Raw genomic sequence first — 18,652 nt, forward strand, 5'->3', positions numbered from 1 at the left:
TTATTTTACTTCCACGACTAGGTCATAAAAGGTGGCTCTTTCTCTAGAAAGACTTGCCCTCAGAACCCAGTCACCAGGCCACACGGAGAGGTGAGCTCCCAGCCAACTACCAGCATCTGTGTGCCAGCCGTGGGAGTGAGGCCTCCACTCCCTGGATGCCTCAGCTCCTCTGGCCCCCAGTCCGACCTCCTCAGCTGACACTGTATGGAGCAGAGAGAAGCCTTCACTGACAAGCCTAGTCAAGTACAAGTCGGTAAGTAAAATGAGTAACTGTTATGCACGTTAGGCCGCCACACGCTTCGGGCAGGCCAAGTGGATGCTGGAGCCCGGCACCAGGCCTCATAGGTCTTCTTCAAAAGGACAGTCATCCCGTTCACACGGTTCTGCCTCTCTGGTTTCCCAGCCCACGAAGACTGGAGTCGCTGCATTAAGGGTGGGGGTGGGAGATGGGGAAGCACTCAAGGAAAAGCAGCTAGAAGGATGCGGACAAACAGCAGCCAAATGGCAATGGAGATGAACGGCTGCAGGATCCGCAGCCTGATGGCTCCGACGGGGTGAGAGGCCTCTGACCTCGGCAGGCCTGCACGACGACAAGCTTGGATTTGTTTGTTGTTAAGTTCTTCAATTATCAAGATTTTTTTTTTTTATTTAAAAAAAATTTTTTTTTTCAACGTTTATTTATTTTGGGGACAGAGAGAGACAGAGCATGAACGGGGGAGGGGCAGAGAGAGAGGGAGACACAGAATCGGAAACAGGCTCCAGGCTCTGAGCCATCAGCCCAGAGCCCGACGCGGGGCTCGAACTCACGGACCGCGAGATCGTGACCTGGCTGAAGTCGGACGCTTAACCGACTGCGCCACCCAGGCGCCCCTCAATTATCAAGATTAAATCGTCCCTGCCTGCTCTGCCTAAGGGGGCCAGGAAATGCAATGTGGCTTTTAAAGATTTCATCATACTTAGAAGACGAAAAACATGTTTTGACACTTAAAGAGGTAAATGCCAAGTACTCAGAAAGGAGGTCTGCAGTAGAGAATCCCCCAGCGGCAGCGATGCTGGGTTGAGGGGCTGGGCTATGCGCCATCAGGGCCCCCCAGCCCCTCCTGGGGCTTCCACAGACCCCAGTGGGGACACGATACAACAAGCACATGTAAGAAACACTGAGGAAACAATGTTCTAAAACATGTTTGCTTTGTTTTGTTTTTGAGAAAGGGAGAGAGAGAACGTGCGCTCACATGTGTGAATGCAGGTGGGGGGTGGGAGGCGGATGGGGAAGGGTGCAGAGAGAGAATCCCAAGCAGGCTTGTGTCAGTGTAGAGCCCGACGCGGGGCTTGATCTAGCTCGCGACCATGAGACCATGACCTGAGATGAAATCAAGAGTCAGATGCTTAACCGACTGGGCCACCCAGGCCCGTGTTTTTGTTTTTGTTTTAAATTTAAGGAACTCTTTCAAAAGGCAAGAATTTTATTACATAATTTTCTTACATTAGTATGAATACAATTATCTTCCTGATTTCCCTGAGTCTGATGAGAGGCCAGACAGCTGATAACCCAGGGAGAAAAGGGATTTGGGGTAGGGGGATTCGCTGGTGGTAAACAGGACATCCCTAGAATCGTTTTGTATTGCCCAACCCCGGCCTAGAGGAAGGTCAACTTCCCACTTTAGCTGGTAACTTAGGTCAGAGGGCAGAGGCAGTGGGTGAGAGGCCGGCAGAGGCATATGGTCTGTTTTTGGCTGACAGAGTCAGCTGAGTGAGGGTTCAGGGGCCTCTTCCACACTGAAGGCGATCAGTGAAATGAATGAAAACCCATGACTGGCTAACAGCGCAAAGAAGGCGGCACCAAGTGCTTCCTGTTAAGAACAGAAATACAGTCACTGTAAGAGGTCAAACACTGTAGCAAGCTACTGAACATGAGAAAAACAGGCTTTGTGCTCCACAGGCGGGAGGCGGTGCTTAGGGCCTGAGCGGAGTAGCGGCGGGAGGCCTCAGGTCCAGCACAGTTTCAGAATGGCCAGCAAAATGACAGTCGTGGCAGCTGAGGGCCAGGGAGCCCCCAGGCCAGGTTTCGTACATGCCGTCACTTAGCAACTGTGAAATTAAGCTACTCAACTGGGTGAGCCTGTTTCTCCATCTACAAAATGGGAGAGAAGAGCATCTAATCTGCAAGACTGTTTAAGGGATCACGGTAGCTCTATGGAAGTGCCTAAAGAATCTGGCACATGGCAGCTTATATTCCTTATCTTATCGCAGATGATCTTGAGTCAATGTCCAGCTTGTTACACTGTGGGAGTAATGCGCGTGGGAAATCTTCAAAAGCACTGGAAATAGCTAAGGAGTCTGAGAATTTTTTTTTTTTTAATTTTTTTTTTTCAACGTTTATTTATTTTTGGGACAGAGAGAGACAGAGCATGAACGGGGGAGGGGCAGAGAGAGAGGGAGACACAGAATCGGAAGCAGGCTCCAGGCTCTGAGCCATCAGCCCAGAGCCTGACGCGGGGCTCGAACTCACGGACCGCGAGATCGTGACCTGGCTGAAGTCGGACGCTTAACCGACTGCACCACCCAGGCGCCCCTAAGGAGTCTGAGAATTTAAGAATACAAAGGTAACTGAGGAATGAGACCTCTATTACTCACGAGCCTGAGGACGTCCCCACTGATTGCCCAGTTGCTCAGGTCAAAGGTTAGGAGTGATCTTTGGCCCATCCGGTTCTCTCACGCCCCAGCCCTAATTCATCAGCACATCCAGCCAGCTGCCCTCCATCCACGTCTCCCAACTCAGTGGTTTTCCCCTCCGTGGCCCCACTCTCCACAGCCCGCTCTCAGCCCCTCACCCGCTCTCTTCCTCCTACCACCCGCTCTCCACGAACAGCCGCTTCTAACCTTAAATAGGTCAACACTACTCCCTGCTCAAAAACCTCCCAGTGCGTCCCGCCCTCCTCAGAACTGATCCCACGAGGCCCCGCCTGTCACCACACTGGCCTCATCGCAGTTCGGTGAATACGCCAACCACCTGCCGGCCCCCGGGCCTCGGCCTCAGCACTCGCTGGCCTCTCCCCTGGAATGCCACTCCCACACAGATCCCATGATTCAGTTCCTCACTTTGGTCAGGTCTCTGCCCAAATGTCACCTCCTCAAGGAGGCCCTCCTTGACCACTGCTCTAAAAAAGCTATCTGGTCATTTTCCATCTTCCCGTACTTGGCTTTCCCTTCATTCTTGCCACCACCAGGTGTTTGTTACTTGCTGTCTTCCCGACCAACTAGAGTACCAGCCACCTGAAGGGACAAGGCCCTTATCCGTCTTGTTCACTCCCATGTCCCCAGTGCCTACAGCTGGGCTTAGTATACAAGAAGTGCTCAGAGTGCTTACGTAGGTAGAAATGAGTTTGAGCAGAAAAGCAGAAAAGCCACGGCCCAGGCAGCCAGCTTTACCTTCTTCCCAGCCGTGGGGCTGCTCTCCGCGCTCTGCACAGGGCTCCTTTGGGGGCTTCGGTTTTCTTGGGGGACACACCTGGCCATGTACACGCTGTAGTCCAGAAGCATCTTCTGCCGCACACTGCCCACCAGCTCCTTCTGCTTCGGCTGGGACATGACCTCCTCCACACTGCCTTTGCTGCTGCTGCGGCTGTGGGTCAGGTGCCCTGAGGGGCTGTTGTGTCTGCTATGTGAGGGCAAAACCCCTGCAGCAAAGAAGTGATGGCTGTTAATTCACAGAAAGAAAAGTGATTGCAGAGGAAACGGAACACAGAACATCGAACAACTATCACAACTGGGTTGAGCTGAAAACCAGCCAATAATGCTAACAAATGATTGTTTAAAAAAATATACGGTTTCATTTCCTAGCCTGAAAAATACCTTCCACTCTAATAATAGATAATGTTTTAGAACAGTTTTTAGTCTTCTCCAAGATAATTCAGAAGACCTGAAAGCCATGAAGCCCATCTGGTAAGTCCCTTTCTCTTTTTCTTCCCCCCTGGTAAGCACTTAGGGTCAAATACGGAACTGACATACCCCCCGGGACAAATGGAAAGTGGGCAGAAAGCTAAGTGCTCACCCACGGCTCGGGGCAATTCTAGACCTACCATCTTTCATTCAACAAAGGTTTTCATCAAGCACTTTCTCTGGGTCAATTCCACATTAAAAGAAGAATGAGACATAATCCCTGACCTTGAATTTGGGCACCCAGGCAAAGAAATCACAGCTCTCTATAATAACCATCGTAACTGAAGCCCAACTGAAGGACTTTCAGGGCAGAAAGATGGGGGTGACTACCTCTGCACAAGAGAGCCCCAGGGCTGACTTTCACAGGTAGTGTCCTCCAGGCTGCCTCTTAAAGAAGTAGTTGGCATTTTCCTGGTGCAGGTGGGGGAAGAGCATTCCAGTTAAAGGGAACAGCATATGCAAAAAGGAAGGACAGGGTCCTGTAGGTCTAGAGAACGCCGAGAGGTTCAGCGAAGGTGCAAGTGGGGTCCATGGGGCAGAGGGACAGGTCCTCGGTACAAATGTGAGTCGGGAGGCCAGAGGACTCTGCATTTCTATGGTGATCTCAGGCGTGGCGGACCATGTTCAGGTTTGGGAGCCTAAGAGCACTAGCCTGAAATACTGCCCTGACTCACCTGCCTCCTTGTCACATCTAAGGTTCTCCTGTATTTCTTTTCTCAGAGGAGTCACAGTATGTAAAAATAAATACAATCCTAAGGAACCAGGAAAGGCAAAACCCCATACATCTGCAAGTCATTCCATCCCTGGTTAAATGATTCAGTGCAAAGGATTGCAGAGATCAGCCTAAAAGGTAAATGATTCGTGAGAACACTCCTTAGACAACCATCAGTTCAGGGTGGGCTTCCTTCCTACCTACCTGGGAATCTCTCTCAGAATCTGTTCTCCTTCAGACTCTTTAAACATACGTAAGCATTTAGCACACATGTCATTACCTGGTTTACTTCCAGAGACTCCAGGCGGCTTCTTGATTTCCGACTTCAGTTTAGATGCCAGAATAAATCGCCTAAACCACTCCTCTTTCTCTCGGCCAGTTCTCCCAAAGAGATACAGTATCTGATCTCGCTGGCCTGATCTCGTTCCCTCCTGAGGATGGGGTGGCTTCTTAGGGTCCTCGCCTCCCAGCTCTCTCTCAGCTGGCGGCTTTTCTTCAGAAGTCTCTTTATCAGTCTGGGCCTTAGACATAAAGTCGTCTTGTCGACCAAGCTCGATACAAATGGGGTACTTTTTATTCCAAATTCGTTTTCGAGCCAAACTTTTAGGTACAAGATAAATCTAGAGTGAAAGGGAAATGATGATTTACACACAAAATTAAGAATTGGCCACACTGTGCATTAATATTATGCAGAACATGATGCAAACTTCATAGCCTTTTGGACTAAAATAAGTGTGACATAATTACTACCCTGTCTACAACACGACTGTAAAAACTGGGATAAATTTGGGGCGCCTGGCTGGCTCAGTTGTTGAGAGCGTGTGATTCTTGATCTAGGGGGTGTGGGTTCGAGCCCCACCCACGGTGGGTGCAGGGATTGCTTAAAAACAAAATCTTTAAAAAAAGAAACTGGGATAAATGTTTAGAAGTGACCTGCTATTCCTCAAACTCATTCAGAAGCAGATGTTTAAGAATTCGGGAAGCGTTAACAGGTATCTGTAATTTTTAGGTAACAGTGGCACATAAAGTATTGAGTAGATCATCATCAACTAAGTTTGACTACTGACTGAATTTAATGATCCTGGGCCAACCTTACACCGGAAAAAAACAAATGAATTTATCCACCTAGATCTAGATGGTAGCTCAAGTTTATTAGCCTCAAGAGTGAATTTATACAAAAACTATTTTAAATACTTCTGCATTGGGGTAAACTTCAAGATCTCTCACATGAGTTATAACAACAGAGAACCTATAGCTTTTTGGAATAACAAATGATTTACCTTTCTCAAAAACAGAAGCATATAACACTTATCAAAATGTAGTTATTTTACAAGCCCATAATTTCCACATTTACAGTCGTTATTATTCTAAACCACTAACATAGCTTTTTGTTTGACGGAAAAAAATAACCCTTAAAACAGATGAGTGTGCTATGCCTTTGTTCCTCAAAGTGTGGTCTGCTGACCAGCAGCAAGAGTATCACCTGGGAGCTCACATAAATGCAGATTCTCAGGACCCATTCAGAGTTGCTGAAATAGAATCTGCATTTAAAAAGATGCTTGGCTGATCTGCATGAAAGGCACCATCCTAAATTATACTAATACTTTAAACACACACACACACACACACACACACACACACACACACACACACACCCTTTTTGAGGGGAAAAAATGCAGTAAAGCAACCAAGATTCCAAATGCTTTTCTTTCATTTGTGTTTCCCATACTAGCTGGGCTCACCTTGCTGTCTGAAAGGTCGTAGATTTTCTGGCTGATGTAGGTAACTTCTGGCTTTGTTTCATTGTAGCTTGCCCTCCTGGATATATTTTTATTGGGTTTTGAAAGTCTTAAGGTCCCACCCTCAAGTCGAACAAAGACTGAATGGGTCAAAGTCGCGTGGTAAGTTTCTGGATCATAGTTGTAAATCTCATTCATCCATCCCTGATGAAGAAAAACTTCCATTAGTAAAATTAGAGTACAAATCTGATTGGCTATGAAAACGAAGACCACTGAGGTATTCGGGACACTGAAACCAAACCTAACCATGACGCCAGTGTCAATTCATTGGTGACCAGAGGTTGCTAAGACAAGTGCTCAGCTTGAAGGATAATTAGGGTGGAGGCATAATTTAGTATGTTTCTGATAACTAAAACTCTGGATTTGGGGGAGAATGATAATGTCCATTTCTCTAAATAGAAGGTTCTTCTCTCTTTTCTTTTCTTTCTTTTTTAAAGCTAACAAACAAATCAGGAAACTCAAAAGTGTTATTCATGTAAACAGAACAAGTCTCTCCGCCTGACCTCCTCTGGGGGTGAATAATCCCACCAGTCTGGCCTTCTTAAATTAGCCAAACTCATTCTCTTCTCAGGTCACCTGCAAACCATCTTTAGAATGTCACAGATCACATTAACTCATGCTACCATTCCAGGACTGAGAGAACACCTACTGCTCCATTTCTGGCTCGCTGAAATCACACAGTAAGGCAGATGATCAGGAATTAGGCACTGAATATTATAGATATGATCAACAGTGTTTCAAAATCCAAACACATATAATAACTTCAATGAGTAAAATTGTGCCCCAGGTCTCCCCTCAGTAACATAAATGTACTTATACACTGATCTTCAAAAACAGCACACACATTGAAGTGCATGGACAACACCCAAAAGCCTAACACACCATAAAATTATGCTAAAGCTCCTTCTCATAGCTGTGATCAATATTCATCATCTAATACTCTACCTGCCCCACAGTACTTTTTCAGATGATACAGTGTCCCAGATCTCCTTAAAATAAGTTCTCAGGGCACCTGGGTGGCTCAGTCGTTAAGTGCACGACTTCAGCTCAGGTCATGATCTCCTGGTCCATGAGTTTGAGCCCTGCATTGGGCTCTGTGCTGACAGCTCAGAGCCTGGAGCCTGCTTCAGATTCTGTGTCTCCCTCTCTCTCTCTCTGCTCTCTCTCCACTGCTCATGCTCTGTCTCTCTCAAAGATAAACATTAAAAAAAAAAAAAAAAAGAAACTCTCTAGGGAACTTTAATTGATTATCTTCCACTCCCTTCACTTTATAAATGTTTCTGGAACAAGCAGAGAGGTACTAAATATCACACTGCAGTTGGGATTGCCATCCTTTTCAAAGAATGGCCATTTCCGTGGTGAGTACTTGAGTCTCACACTGAAGTCTTGACCTGAGAGCCTCTGCAAATGCAGAATCCTCAGAATTCTCTGTTATTCAATTATCCATTCATCAAAACATGCACTGTCTATGTGCCAAGTAATTTGTCAAGAGCTGATATAAAGACTTTAAAAAGGACAGGAGTTTTGACCCAAGGCTGCTCCCAAATCAGCAGAGAACTGGGTCTTCATTTCACCATGTTACCACCCTGCTGGAAAAGGTCGTCACAAAAAGTACGCTGAATGTAAGTTAAAAACAGACAAACAAACAACCTTCGTCGTGGGGTATATACGCAAAATTTATGAGCCAATTATATAGTTTTATAGATCTCAGTAGAGTGTTTTGTTTTTTTGTTTTTTTTGCATGCGTTAGGAGTATCTCTTCCTCCTCCTAATGTGTCACTGCATCTATTAAAAATGTTGAATAAGCAAGCAATGGCCACAGGAAGAGGGGGTAATCTAGGTGTTGCAATGATCAGAGCAATGAAATGAAAAAGGGGACAGGCAACATAGAGCACAATGGGGCCTGAAGTAGACTGTACTGTTAAGAGTATCAGTTTGGGTAGTTTTATTTTGTTAAGTGTAGAACTAAGTACATTTTTTGATTCATAGTGTTTTGTGTGTTTTTCCTTAGTCTGTTATAATGGTGAAGTACGTTCATCGATTTCTGAATGTTGAACCAATCTCGTATTCTCAGGAAAATTATGTATTGGTCATGATGTGAAGTTGGATTATACCAGCTCGCGAGAGCTAATTCTACACATCTCTCCCTGACTCCACGGTCAGTGACCTCACGTTGTTAGCTTACAATTAGCCATGGTGGGAGTTTTTATACCCTGGAAATCAGTGAACAGTATGAAGAGCGTTTCCCCTCGTCCCAGAGAGCCAGCTTACCAGCATACCACTATTATTATCCTTTCTATACACTGAAGAATTTGGCTTACTAATATTTTGTTCAATTGTCCCTCTAAGTTCATAAGGGAAAGTGGTCTATAGTTTTCTTGCAATATCTTTCAATATTAGCTAGCCTCATAAAAGGAGTTGGGAAGTACTCCTTCTCCTATTTTCTGGAAGAGTTTGTGTAAAATATTTCTTCCTTAAAGGTTTAGTCAATTTGCCAAGGAAGCCATCTGAACCTGGAGTTAGGGTTAGGGTTAGGGTTTGGGTTTTCTTCATTGAAAGGTTTTAAACTATGAATTCAATTTCTTTAACTGCTACTGGACTATTCACGCTATCTATTTCTTCTTGAGTGAGCTTTGGTAGTTTGATAGTTTGTGTCTTACGAGGAATTTCATAGAAGTTGTCCAACTTCCGGGTATAATGTTGTTTGTAATACTTCCCTATTATGCTTTTGTCTGTAGAGTCTAGTGATATCCTCTCTTTCAATCCTAATATTGGTAATGTGTACTTCTAAAACAAGCATTTAATGCTATTAATTTCCCTCTAAGCACTGTGCCAGCTGCAATTTTTGATAGGTACTTTCAATTTCATTTGGTTAAAATATTTTTTATTTTCCCTTATGACTATATTTGGACCAACAGGCTAATTAGAAGTATGCTGTTTAACTTCCAAATATTTGGGAATCTTCCAGATATCTTTGTTATTGGTTTTTAGTTTTTAATTCCATGATGGTCAGAGAACACGCTTTGCCTAATTTCAGTTCTTTTAAATATGTTGTTGTGGTTTTTTTTTTTTGATGTTAATTTATTTATTTTGAGAGAGAAAGAGAGAGAGAGAGAGAGAGAGAGAGCGAGCACGAATGGGGGAGGGGAAGAGGGAGGGGGAGAGAATCCTAAACAGGCTTCGAGCCCAGCACCAGAGCCCGATGCAGGGCTCAAACCCACAAACTGTGAGATCATGACCTGAGCCGAAATCAAGAGTCAGACGCCCAACTGACTGAGCCACCCAGGCATCCCTAAATTTGTTAAGTTTTTATGACCCAGAATATGGTCTATCTGGTGAATGTTCATATATACTATAAAAAATATGCGTTTTCTAGAAATATATTTGTCTTTTTAAACAATGTTTACCTAAAAGGTTTCAAACAACATTTTCACTAAAGATCTCCTGCATGCAAGCCACCATTTTCTTTTTATTTCAATTTGGTTGCAGGAAACACTTTCTTACATAAATAGGCTTACTAGGCCTAAAGTTCTAAAGGCAAATAGATTAATAAAGGACACTTTCTTACATAAATAGGCTTACTGGGCCTAAAGTTCTAAAGGCAAATAGATTAATAAAGGACACTTTCTTACATAAATAGGCTTACTAGGCCTAAAGTTCTAAAGGCGAATAGATTAATAAAGGACTTGAAGCAGATCCGATTTTTCTGGGCTACTTCAGAGCCACGCTGAAAGGCCACGTTGTAGTTACTTGCAGAGCTACTAAAACCAAGAAGAATCCATGGAGGAAGGGATGGAAGGGCTGGCGCTTAAGACTTTCTTAGGGTCAGGGAATGATAATGAGATTAAAAGAGCAAACTGCTATCGGTGTCATCTATGAGCCATTTAGCCATACGGTCCCCACCAGGGATTGCTCTTCTTGAATTATTTCATTCTGAGCACACATCTACCTAGAAGAGAGGCTACCTCAGGATACACAGCATGTGTGATACCCTCTGCGGGTACCTGCATCTGGTTAACGAGAGCAATCATTTCCACAGGGCTTCAGGGATTGGCTTCTAGCCACAAAGCCATGCTCTCAATCCAGCAGCCTGAGCTCCTTCCCAAGCCAGAGAGCCAGCCCTCCGGAGTTCTTGCTGGGGGCAGCCCGCATCCCCCCAACGCGGCCGTGGCTCTGAGACGACATGTGGTTGTCCTCTGCTGACTGCTCTGACAGGTAACAGGCCACCCTCCGCCACTTGCCAAACTGTAGAAATACTAGAACAACCTGATTTAAAGGCATGTGGAAGAGAAAAGAGAGTTTTAAGTCATACACAGTACAAAAAGAAAATCGTACACCTGCCCCACTGGAAGACACAGCAGTGAGAGGCAGGGGGAGGCCTGGGAAGACAATCTAGGAGATGCCTTTCCTTGGGAAAGGTCCAAGGGGCTCCAAGCTCCCTTCCCCTGGCTCAGGGCTTGCTTGGCCCTCCTTCTCCCTATCTGCTCTTTCAGAACCACCAGTGGCTGCGCTCCAAACACAAAGGCTCCCATGGCTCCTCCTTCCCTTTTATCTTCACATTGCCTTCTTCCCGCACTACCATTTTCTTTTCTTCATGTTACGGAGTTACAAGAGGCTAAAGCCCATACCTGCCAACAAACAAATACAACCCACGAGTCAGGATTTCAACTGCATGGTTCGAGTTTGATGGTCTGTGGTGGACCATCGTTGGTTAGCTTAAGTGAGGCCTGACCCTTGATCATACTTGATTACAGGACAGACTGCTGGTCCAAACACATGCCCTGAAGCCCGCCCACAAACATGAGCAGAACATGAGTCTGACACACCTGTGTTCCAATCCTGGCCTCACCACTTGCTGACTGCCAAGTTGGATGATGCTTACCCTGTTTTCTCCCCAGCGAGAGCGTCTAACATGGCTTACTTCCCAGCTTCATGCCTCCCCCGTCCCCACCTCACCCTCTGCTCCAGCTGTAATCAACTTCTCCATGCTAACAGCACTTTGTTGAAGTACAGTTTGCATATATAAGTAAAAAGAATAAATCTTACACATAAGATTTTAAGATATTAATATTAATATTTGTAATAATAGCTGACATTTGAGCTCATATTATGATCCAGGCACTTCAGGTGCATTATCTACTTCTGCCAATTACCCAAGGTTTTCCAAGTGAGGAAAATGAGGAGAGAGGTTATGTGATTTGTCTAAAGAGTGGTTTAAAGAAACCAAAACAAAACAAACAAGCAAAAAAACAAGTGGCCCAGAGAGTGGCAAATCCAGAACGTAAGCCAAGTCTACCTGACTGTGAGGCCCAGGCTCCTACCTCCCCTCCATGGCATGGCCCACCTTCTGTCTGGCTGGTCATCCCCCAGGTCACGGCAAAGGTGAGACTTCTGCCAGGGAGCCTCTATGATCACCTAGGCTCAGTTCTCTATTGTCTCCCTCCTATCCCTGTATCTGTTAACTGCCTGGTCTACTTGAGTACAAACATCACAAGACAATCAGAGTTGTAACGAGTGTTTGTTGACTGAATACATGAACACAGCCCAATTCAGAGGGTGCCCAAGAGGATTAAATGAAATCTGTATGTAAAGCACGAGTGAATAGGACAGGCTGGTGTGCTCTTCACAGCCTGGTAAGTATTGTTCTAGCTGCCTAAGTGGAGAGAAGCAAAGGAAGGAGCTGAGATCCTACCAAGTGCAGAGAGGGGCAGGGGTTACTTTGAAGTAGAAGGCTTGGTCACTGCTCCCAAGGAGAAAACCAAGTTGTAATTGCACAAAATAGCACAGAACGAGAGAATAAGCTGATCATATTTGAGCACACCTAGACTGCCTGGGTGGCTCAGTTGGTTTCGGCTCAGGTCATAATCTCACAGTGAGTTCGAGCCCCGCGTCGGGCTCTGCGCTGACAGAGCGGAGCCTACTTGGGATTCTCTTTCCCTCTCTGTCTCTCTCTCTCTCAAAATAAAAAAATAAACTTAAAAAAAGAGAGAGAACAGGTACCCTTGGGAAGAATCTTAAGAGTTAAGATTAAAGAGTAAAAAAGAATTGAAGAGCAAAAAAGGCTTTTCGGGACAGAAACTAAATTAGCCATTTCCCTACAGCAGAGAAAGGCAGGTGCCGTGACTGATACCAAGGTTTCCTAACTCTCATGCAGAGCTCTTTCCAGAACATTACAACCTTTGAAAGGAGACCCTGACAAACTCAAAGGGGCTATTTCTCGACCCACATTAGTCAGGACGCTGACTGGCTATTCGGACGCCTGGACCAAGAGGTGGCCAGGCATGATCCTCCTGCTTCTGTCCCCTGATGCATCCTACTGACCCCAAACCAGGCAGGCTGTCCCTGCAAAAAGCGATCTCCCAATACAAACCGAATTGCCTTTGATAACATCACTCAGCCCACTTTTTCCCACAGCTTGACCAACTCCCTGGATTAAGCTGCAAACAGCATTTCCAGATCGAAGTCAAATATCAAACTTGAGAGCAGTGCAGCGACTTCAAGGCCTGCACCCTGTCCCTCGAACATGCTCGACCGTCTACTGCTCAGCTCTCTAACATTCTCAACCTTGAATTTCTTACCAAGTAAGATATTTCTCCAATTTTATTTTGTTATGGGACATGGGAGTGGGTATAAAGAGATATGCAGTCAGCAACTCATTCCATCTCAACAGCTCAACTAAAAAAACTCAGAGATTTGGGGCACCTGGGTGGCTCAGTCGGTTGAGCGTCCGACTTCAGCTCAGGTCGTGATCTCACGGTCTGTGAGTTCAAGCCCCGCCTCGGGCTCTATGCTGACAGCTCAGAGTCTGGAGCCTGTTTCAGATTCTGTGTCTCCCTCTCTCTGACCCTCCCCCAATCATGCTGTGTCTCTCTCTGTCTCAAAAATAAAGGTTAAAAAAAAAACATTTTTTTTTTTTTTTAAATAAAAAAACTCAGAGATGTTCTCAACCTACATGAAAGCAGCTCAGACAAGCCTGGTCTCTTTCTGAGGCTGGAACTGTTAAAATGGAGACAGTGCATACACTAGGGGACAATGACCACAGTCAGCTGGGCTGCAGCTGTCTGGCCCACCGACTGGTCCTGTGATCCCATCTGTAAAAGGTCAGGGGTTTCTCTTCCATCCTCTACTGGATTTAGAAGCCGTATCTGGCTGAAAGTACAAACCACAATCTATAAAGGGACTCATTTCATACTTGGAAAGATTAAAAGCTGCAATTAACCTTTTGCAAAATAATAAAGTCTGGAAGGACTACTATTATGTTCACTTTCAGTTACAGTGCCAACCAGGAGGTCAAGACCAATGCTCTCTTGGTCAACTTGATGCTGTGTTGACCAGAGTAAAGCATCAGCCCTCCGGCCCGAGGAAGCGACGGGGCTTCTCTATCTTCAGTGTTGCCCGGACTGACATTCTGCTGCCATGTGGCTGTGCTGGCACTTGAGGCTGCCTGTCACTCAGCTCTCCTGCATCATTCCTTCATCTAGCCTATCAGGGAAGGAGCAAATCCTAAACAGGACGGAGCCAGGGCTGAGGCCCCTGCTGCTGAAAATCATCTCCGAGGCAAATAAACAGGTGATCACTTTTCTTCTGTCTCCAAAAGTAAAACATAAGCAAGATTTTCTCTTTTCAGGTTTTGGCCCTTTTTAAAATTTTTTTAATGTTTTTTATTTATTTTTGAGAGAGAGAGAGAGATAGACAGAGAGTGAGCAGGGGCGGGGCAGAGAGAGAGAGGAAGACACAGAATCTGAAGCAGGCTCCAGGCTCTGAGCTGTCAGCACAGAGCGTGACACAGGGTTCAAACTCACAAACTACGAGATCATGGCCTAAGTTGAAGTTGGGACACTTAACCGACTGAGCCATCCAGGTGCCCCTTGACCCTTTTTGATGTATTAATAATGGTTTAGAACTGGAGTCGTGAGTTAAAACGTGATATCACAGATCATGGACTTAGAAAATACAGCAGGAACAGTCTACTTAAATTTACAGAACTTTAGATACAAATTTGGTTTTACCCATAAAAGACAAACAGACCAACAGACATATAGACTTCATACTATGAACGACAGCCTCAAGCAAATGGTCAACATTCAAAATAAGTGCTGCTCCTTTCAACAATAGCCAAATTATGGAAGGAGCCTAAATGTCCATCAACTGACAAATGGATAAAGATGTGGTTTACATATACAATGGAATACTACTTGGCAATGAGAAAGAATAAAATCTGGCCATTTGTAGCAATGTGGATGGAACTGGGCGGTATTATGCTAAGTGAAAGAAGTCAGGCAGAGAAAGACAGATACCATATGTTTTCACTCATATGTGGATCCTGAGAAACTTAACAGAAGACCATGGGGGAGGGGAAGGGGGAAAAAAGTTACAGAGAGGGAGGGAGGCAGACCATAATAGACTCTTTTTTTTTTTTTAATTTTTTTTTTTTTAACATTTATTTATTTCTGAGACAGAGAGAGAGACAGAGCATGAACGGGGGAGGGGCAGAGAGAGAGGGAGACAGAGAATCGGAAGCAGGTTCCAGGCTCTGAGCCATCAGCCCAGAGCCCGACGCGGGACTCGAACTCACGGACCGCAAGATCGTGACCTGGCTGAAGTCGGACGCTTAACTGACTGTGCCACCCAGGCGCCCCCATAATAGACTCTTAAATACTGAGAATGAACTGAGGGTTGATGGGGGGGGAGGGTGCGGGAGAGGGGAAAGTGGGTGATGGGCATTGAGGAGGGCACCTGTTGGGATGAGCACTGGGTGTTGTATGGAAACCAATTTGACAATAAATTGTATTTAATATAAAAACAAAACAAAACACAATAAGTGCTGCTCAAAGATACCGTCAAGAAGAGGAAGAAAAAGGTTCATTAGGGGAGGGAAATCCCAGCATCAATACCATCCACATTCTCCAACTGCCTGCTTCAAGGTCACCTTCACAGCCGTGTCACTAGAAGCTATGGAGTCAGAGCTAAAGCCACAGACACTGGCAAAATGGCCTTTATCTCAGCTTTTCCTACTCATGTGACCATAGAACACTTTTTATTTTTTTATTAAAAAATTTTTTTTAATGTTTATTTATTTTTGAGAGAGAGACAGAGACACAGCATGACAGGGAGAGGACAGACAGAAAGGGAGACACAGAATCCAAAGCAGGCTCCAGGCTCTGAGCTGTCAGCACAGAGCCTGATGCAGGGCTCGAACCCATGGACCCTGAGATCATGACCTGAGCTGAGTCGGACACTTAACAGACTGAGCCAACCAGGCACCCCATAGAACACTTTTCAGAACGTACTGGCAAATAGCAGGAAACGTAAGAGAAAACATTCACATTTGACCAAAAAATAACATGATCTCAGATGAACCACTGAAATAATCAAGGTCTCGGTTATGTTAACACATGATAAACATTAAATCATATCAACAAGTTTTGAAATTATAAGACAATAGATTAGCAAGCCAATAAATCAGTAGCCTCCAAACTTTTTAGATCATACATCCTAGCAGCTCAAAAATTTTGAGTATGTACCCATAATATATCCATTTGTTTATAAATCATGTTCTAATATATTACTTTTATAATATAGTAAAAAACAGAATTGAGAGATATATAGCTTTTATAAAGCTATATATAGGAATTGAGAAGTATATAGCTTTTATAAAAAGTAAAAAATAGGAATTGAGAGAAAAAGATGAAGTAATTAACCTTTTGGAAATTTTTAGTTTTTCCTTTCTGAAAGCTTTGTATTATCTTCAGCTGACACCTCCAGGCACAATATATATACTTAGGGTGAGGCTCATCATTAATGATAATGGATGTAAATCCATATTTCAAATAGTCTTGTCGATAATTTCCAAGGATTTTGACAAAGGTGGTTATATGGTCATCTGTATGTTAAATATTAGCAAAGCCTATAAACTTCCTTAGAAAGAGTAAAAATACATATAAATAGAAACTAATACTTTTTTCTTGGATAGAGTCTTTAGCAATCCATCTTGGAGACCACTGAAAAGAAGCAAAAGAATGAAGCAGAGAGATCACAACAGCGGCCTTGGGCACCAACCCACCAACATGTTCATACTCTGATGCCATCTCGCTGGGAACCTCCTTTGGGGGTATAGCAAACCTCTTCTTAAAGGTTAAATACTGAACAATAAGAACAATCTTCGGTGGACTTAATACTTTTCTTTATACATTAAAATAAATATTAGAGTTGAAAGATATCTAGCATTGATTTCTTTCATGATTAAACCTTACTCTTCCAAAAAACATGATTGAGACTCACCTATGCCCACAGCCTCTCTCCTCACTCCATAGATGAAACTTGCAACAAAACCAAAAAGGATGGTCCTGTAACACCCAGCCGGAACTCAGGATATGTTTTCTCAAGGAAATGATGTTATAAACTTAGTTCTATAGGAGTGAACCAGAATTATTGTTTAGCTATGCTGTAAGCTAATGGGTTGAGTGGGAAACTGGCAAAATGTTGATAATTGTGGAAGCTGAGACTGGGTGTTGGGTACATGGGCTTTCATTACACTATGCTCTCTACTTCTGTGTATACTTGACATTTTCTATAATGAAAAGTTGGAAAACAAAAGTTCCAAGAAAAAAAAAAATCATGCTGGAGTCACCTGACCTCTTTAACTACACTGTTCCCATGGAATTCAGGACACATTTCCTGCGCCGTTAACTCTCCAACCAACTTTAAAACATGGGTACCTGCTTGCCAAGTGAGGGCTGCCTGCTTTGAAATATCTCACCTAATGCTTCTCAAACAGCATGGGACATTGGGAAACAGACATGTTTATAAAAGCCATACATAAAACCTCAAGTGACCCATTATGGGAGCAGAATATTTCCAGTTCTATATAACGTAGAAATAAATGCTTTTTTATTTCTTGTACTCATTGTACTGGGGGTTATAAGAGACCAACGAAAAGCAACCCAAGTCTCTTTTGGCTGTAATGCAGCTGTTTTCTTCTTAAGATTTGCACACTCTAATTTCTTAAAAGAAAAAAATTCCATGAAATTGAGATTAAATTTACAAGTTTGAATTTCTTCTCAAAATTGATTATGTCCTCTCTACAAAATTATTCTTTTACATATCAAAACCAAAGCCTGTATTTTGGGAATTCAATATTTAAAAAACTCTCCCTCTTACTAAATATCTAAATTTGATATTTAAGGAACCTAAGGAAAAAAGGTTCTCCAAATTTCATCTCTATTAGTCTTGCAATGGTAGAAATGTAATTTTAGTCAACCTTCGGGCCATCTTTTTTAAAAAGAGACAGATCAGGGGCACCTGGGTGGTTCAGTCAGTTAAGCTTCTGACTCTCGGTTTCAGCTCAGTTCATGATCCCAGGGTTGTGGAATCCAGTCCCGTGTTAGGCTCTGCGCTGAGTGTGGAGCCTGCTTAAGATTCTCTCTCTCTCTCTCTCTCTCTCTCTCTCTCAAAACAACAACAAAAACAACAACAACACAGATCTTCACTCCAGAAACTAACATTCTACTGTTGGGTTCTACAAGCAGTTTATAAGTCTGAAATAAAGAATTTACCCACAAATAGAATTCAAAACTACATGAGTCATACACTTGAACATATCCAAAAACCTTCTGAAATCTTCAGGAAGCTTATCATTATAGACATGGGGAAGGTCATTGTGAGCGACTGGCACTGAAGCATACTCCTGGTCAAGTGACAAGCGCATTGTTAGAGAAGAAGCATTCAACTTGCTTAAGAATGCTCAGCAAAAACGAACATCCCAAAGTCACTGCTGACTCTAAATGCCTCATTCTCCCCATGCCCAGACCCAGTCTTTCCCAGGGTCCCTAGCTCAGGCTACGTAGCTAGTCCCCCCAGATAAAACCCCCAGAAAGTTACCACGCAGAGAGCATTGCTCAAAATGATGCCCTTGGACTCTGCAGCACACGCGAGGCTCTGCCTGGAGCTAACCTAGCCCAACTGCCAAGCCTTCAGTCACATTAGGGTCTCCTAACCTTCTGGCCTTCCCTCCTGGCTGTCACGCATTCGACTTGTCACCTGGCTGCCTACGTGGCAACCTTTCTCCTATTTGCTGCTTCTCATCAGCAGCGTGAATGTATGAATTCATAATGTATGCATGCCCCAACATTAAGAACAAGCAGGCTTTGGAGGAGGTTCTAAGAGTCATTCTGTGGACTTTGTGACAACTGTTTGGCCTCAA

General features: G+C 44.2%; 1 protein-coding gene across 6 annotated transcripts in view; it reads right to left on the reverse strand.

Annotated features, from left to right (window-relative positions):
• TEX2 (testis expressed 2) overlaps positions 1–18,652 on the reverse strand; it is a 106,791-nt gene that overhangs the window by 36,512 nt on the left and 51,627 nt on the right. For all 6 annotated transcript variants that reach the window (XM_040452112.1, XM_040452107.1, XM_040452108.1 and 3 more), the window contains 3 exons: positions 6,394–6,594; positions 4,932–5,271; positions 3,430–3,677 (listed from right to left, as the gene is read on the reverse strand). In XM_040452112.1, the coding sequence (XP_040308046.1) occupies positions 3,430–3,677; positions 4,932–5,271; positions 6,394–6,594 (789 nt within the window). The remainder of the gene's footprint in view (positions 1–3,429; positions 3,678–4,931; positions 5,272–6,393; positions 6,595–18,652) is intronic.

The sequence above is a fragment of the Herpailurus yagouaroundi genome, unplaced genomic scaffold (assembly GCF_014898765.1).
Source record: "Herpailurus yagouaroundi ecotype Mexico unplaced genomic scaffold, PumYag 206, whole genome shotgun sequence".
Classification (NCBI taxonomy): Eukaryota; Metazoa; Chordata; class Mammalia; order Carnivora; family Felidae; genus Herpailurus; species Herpailurus yagouaroundi.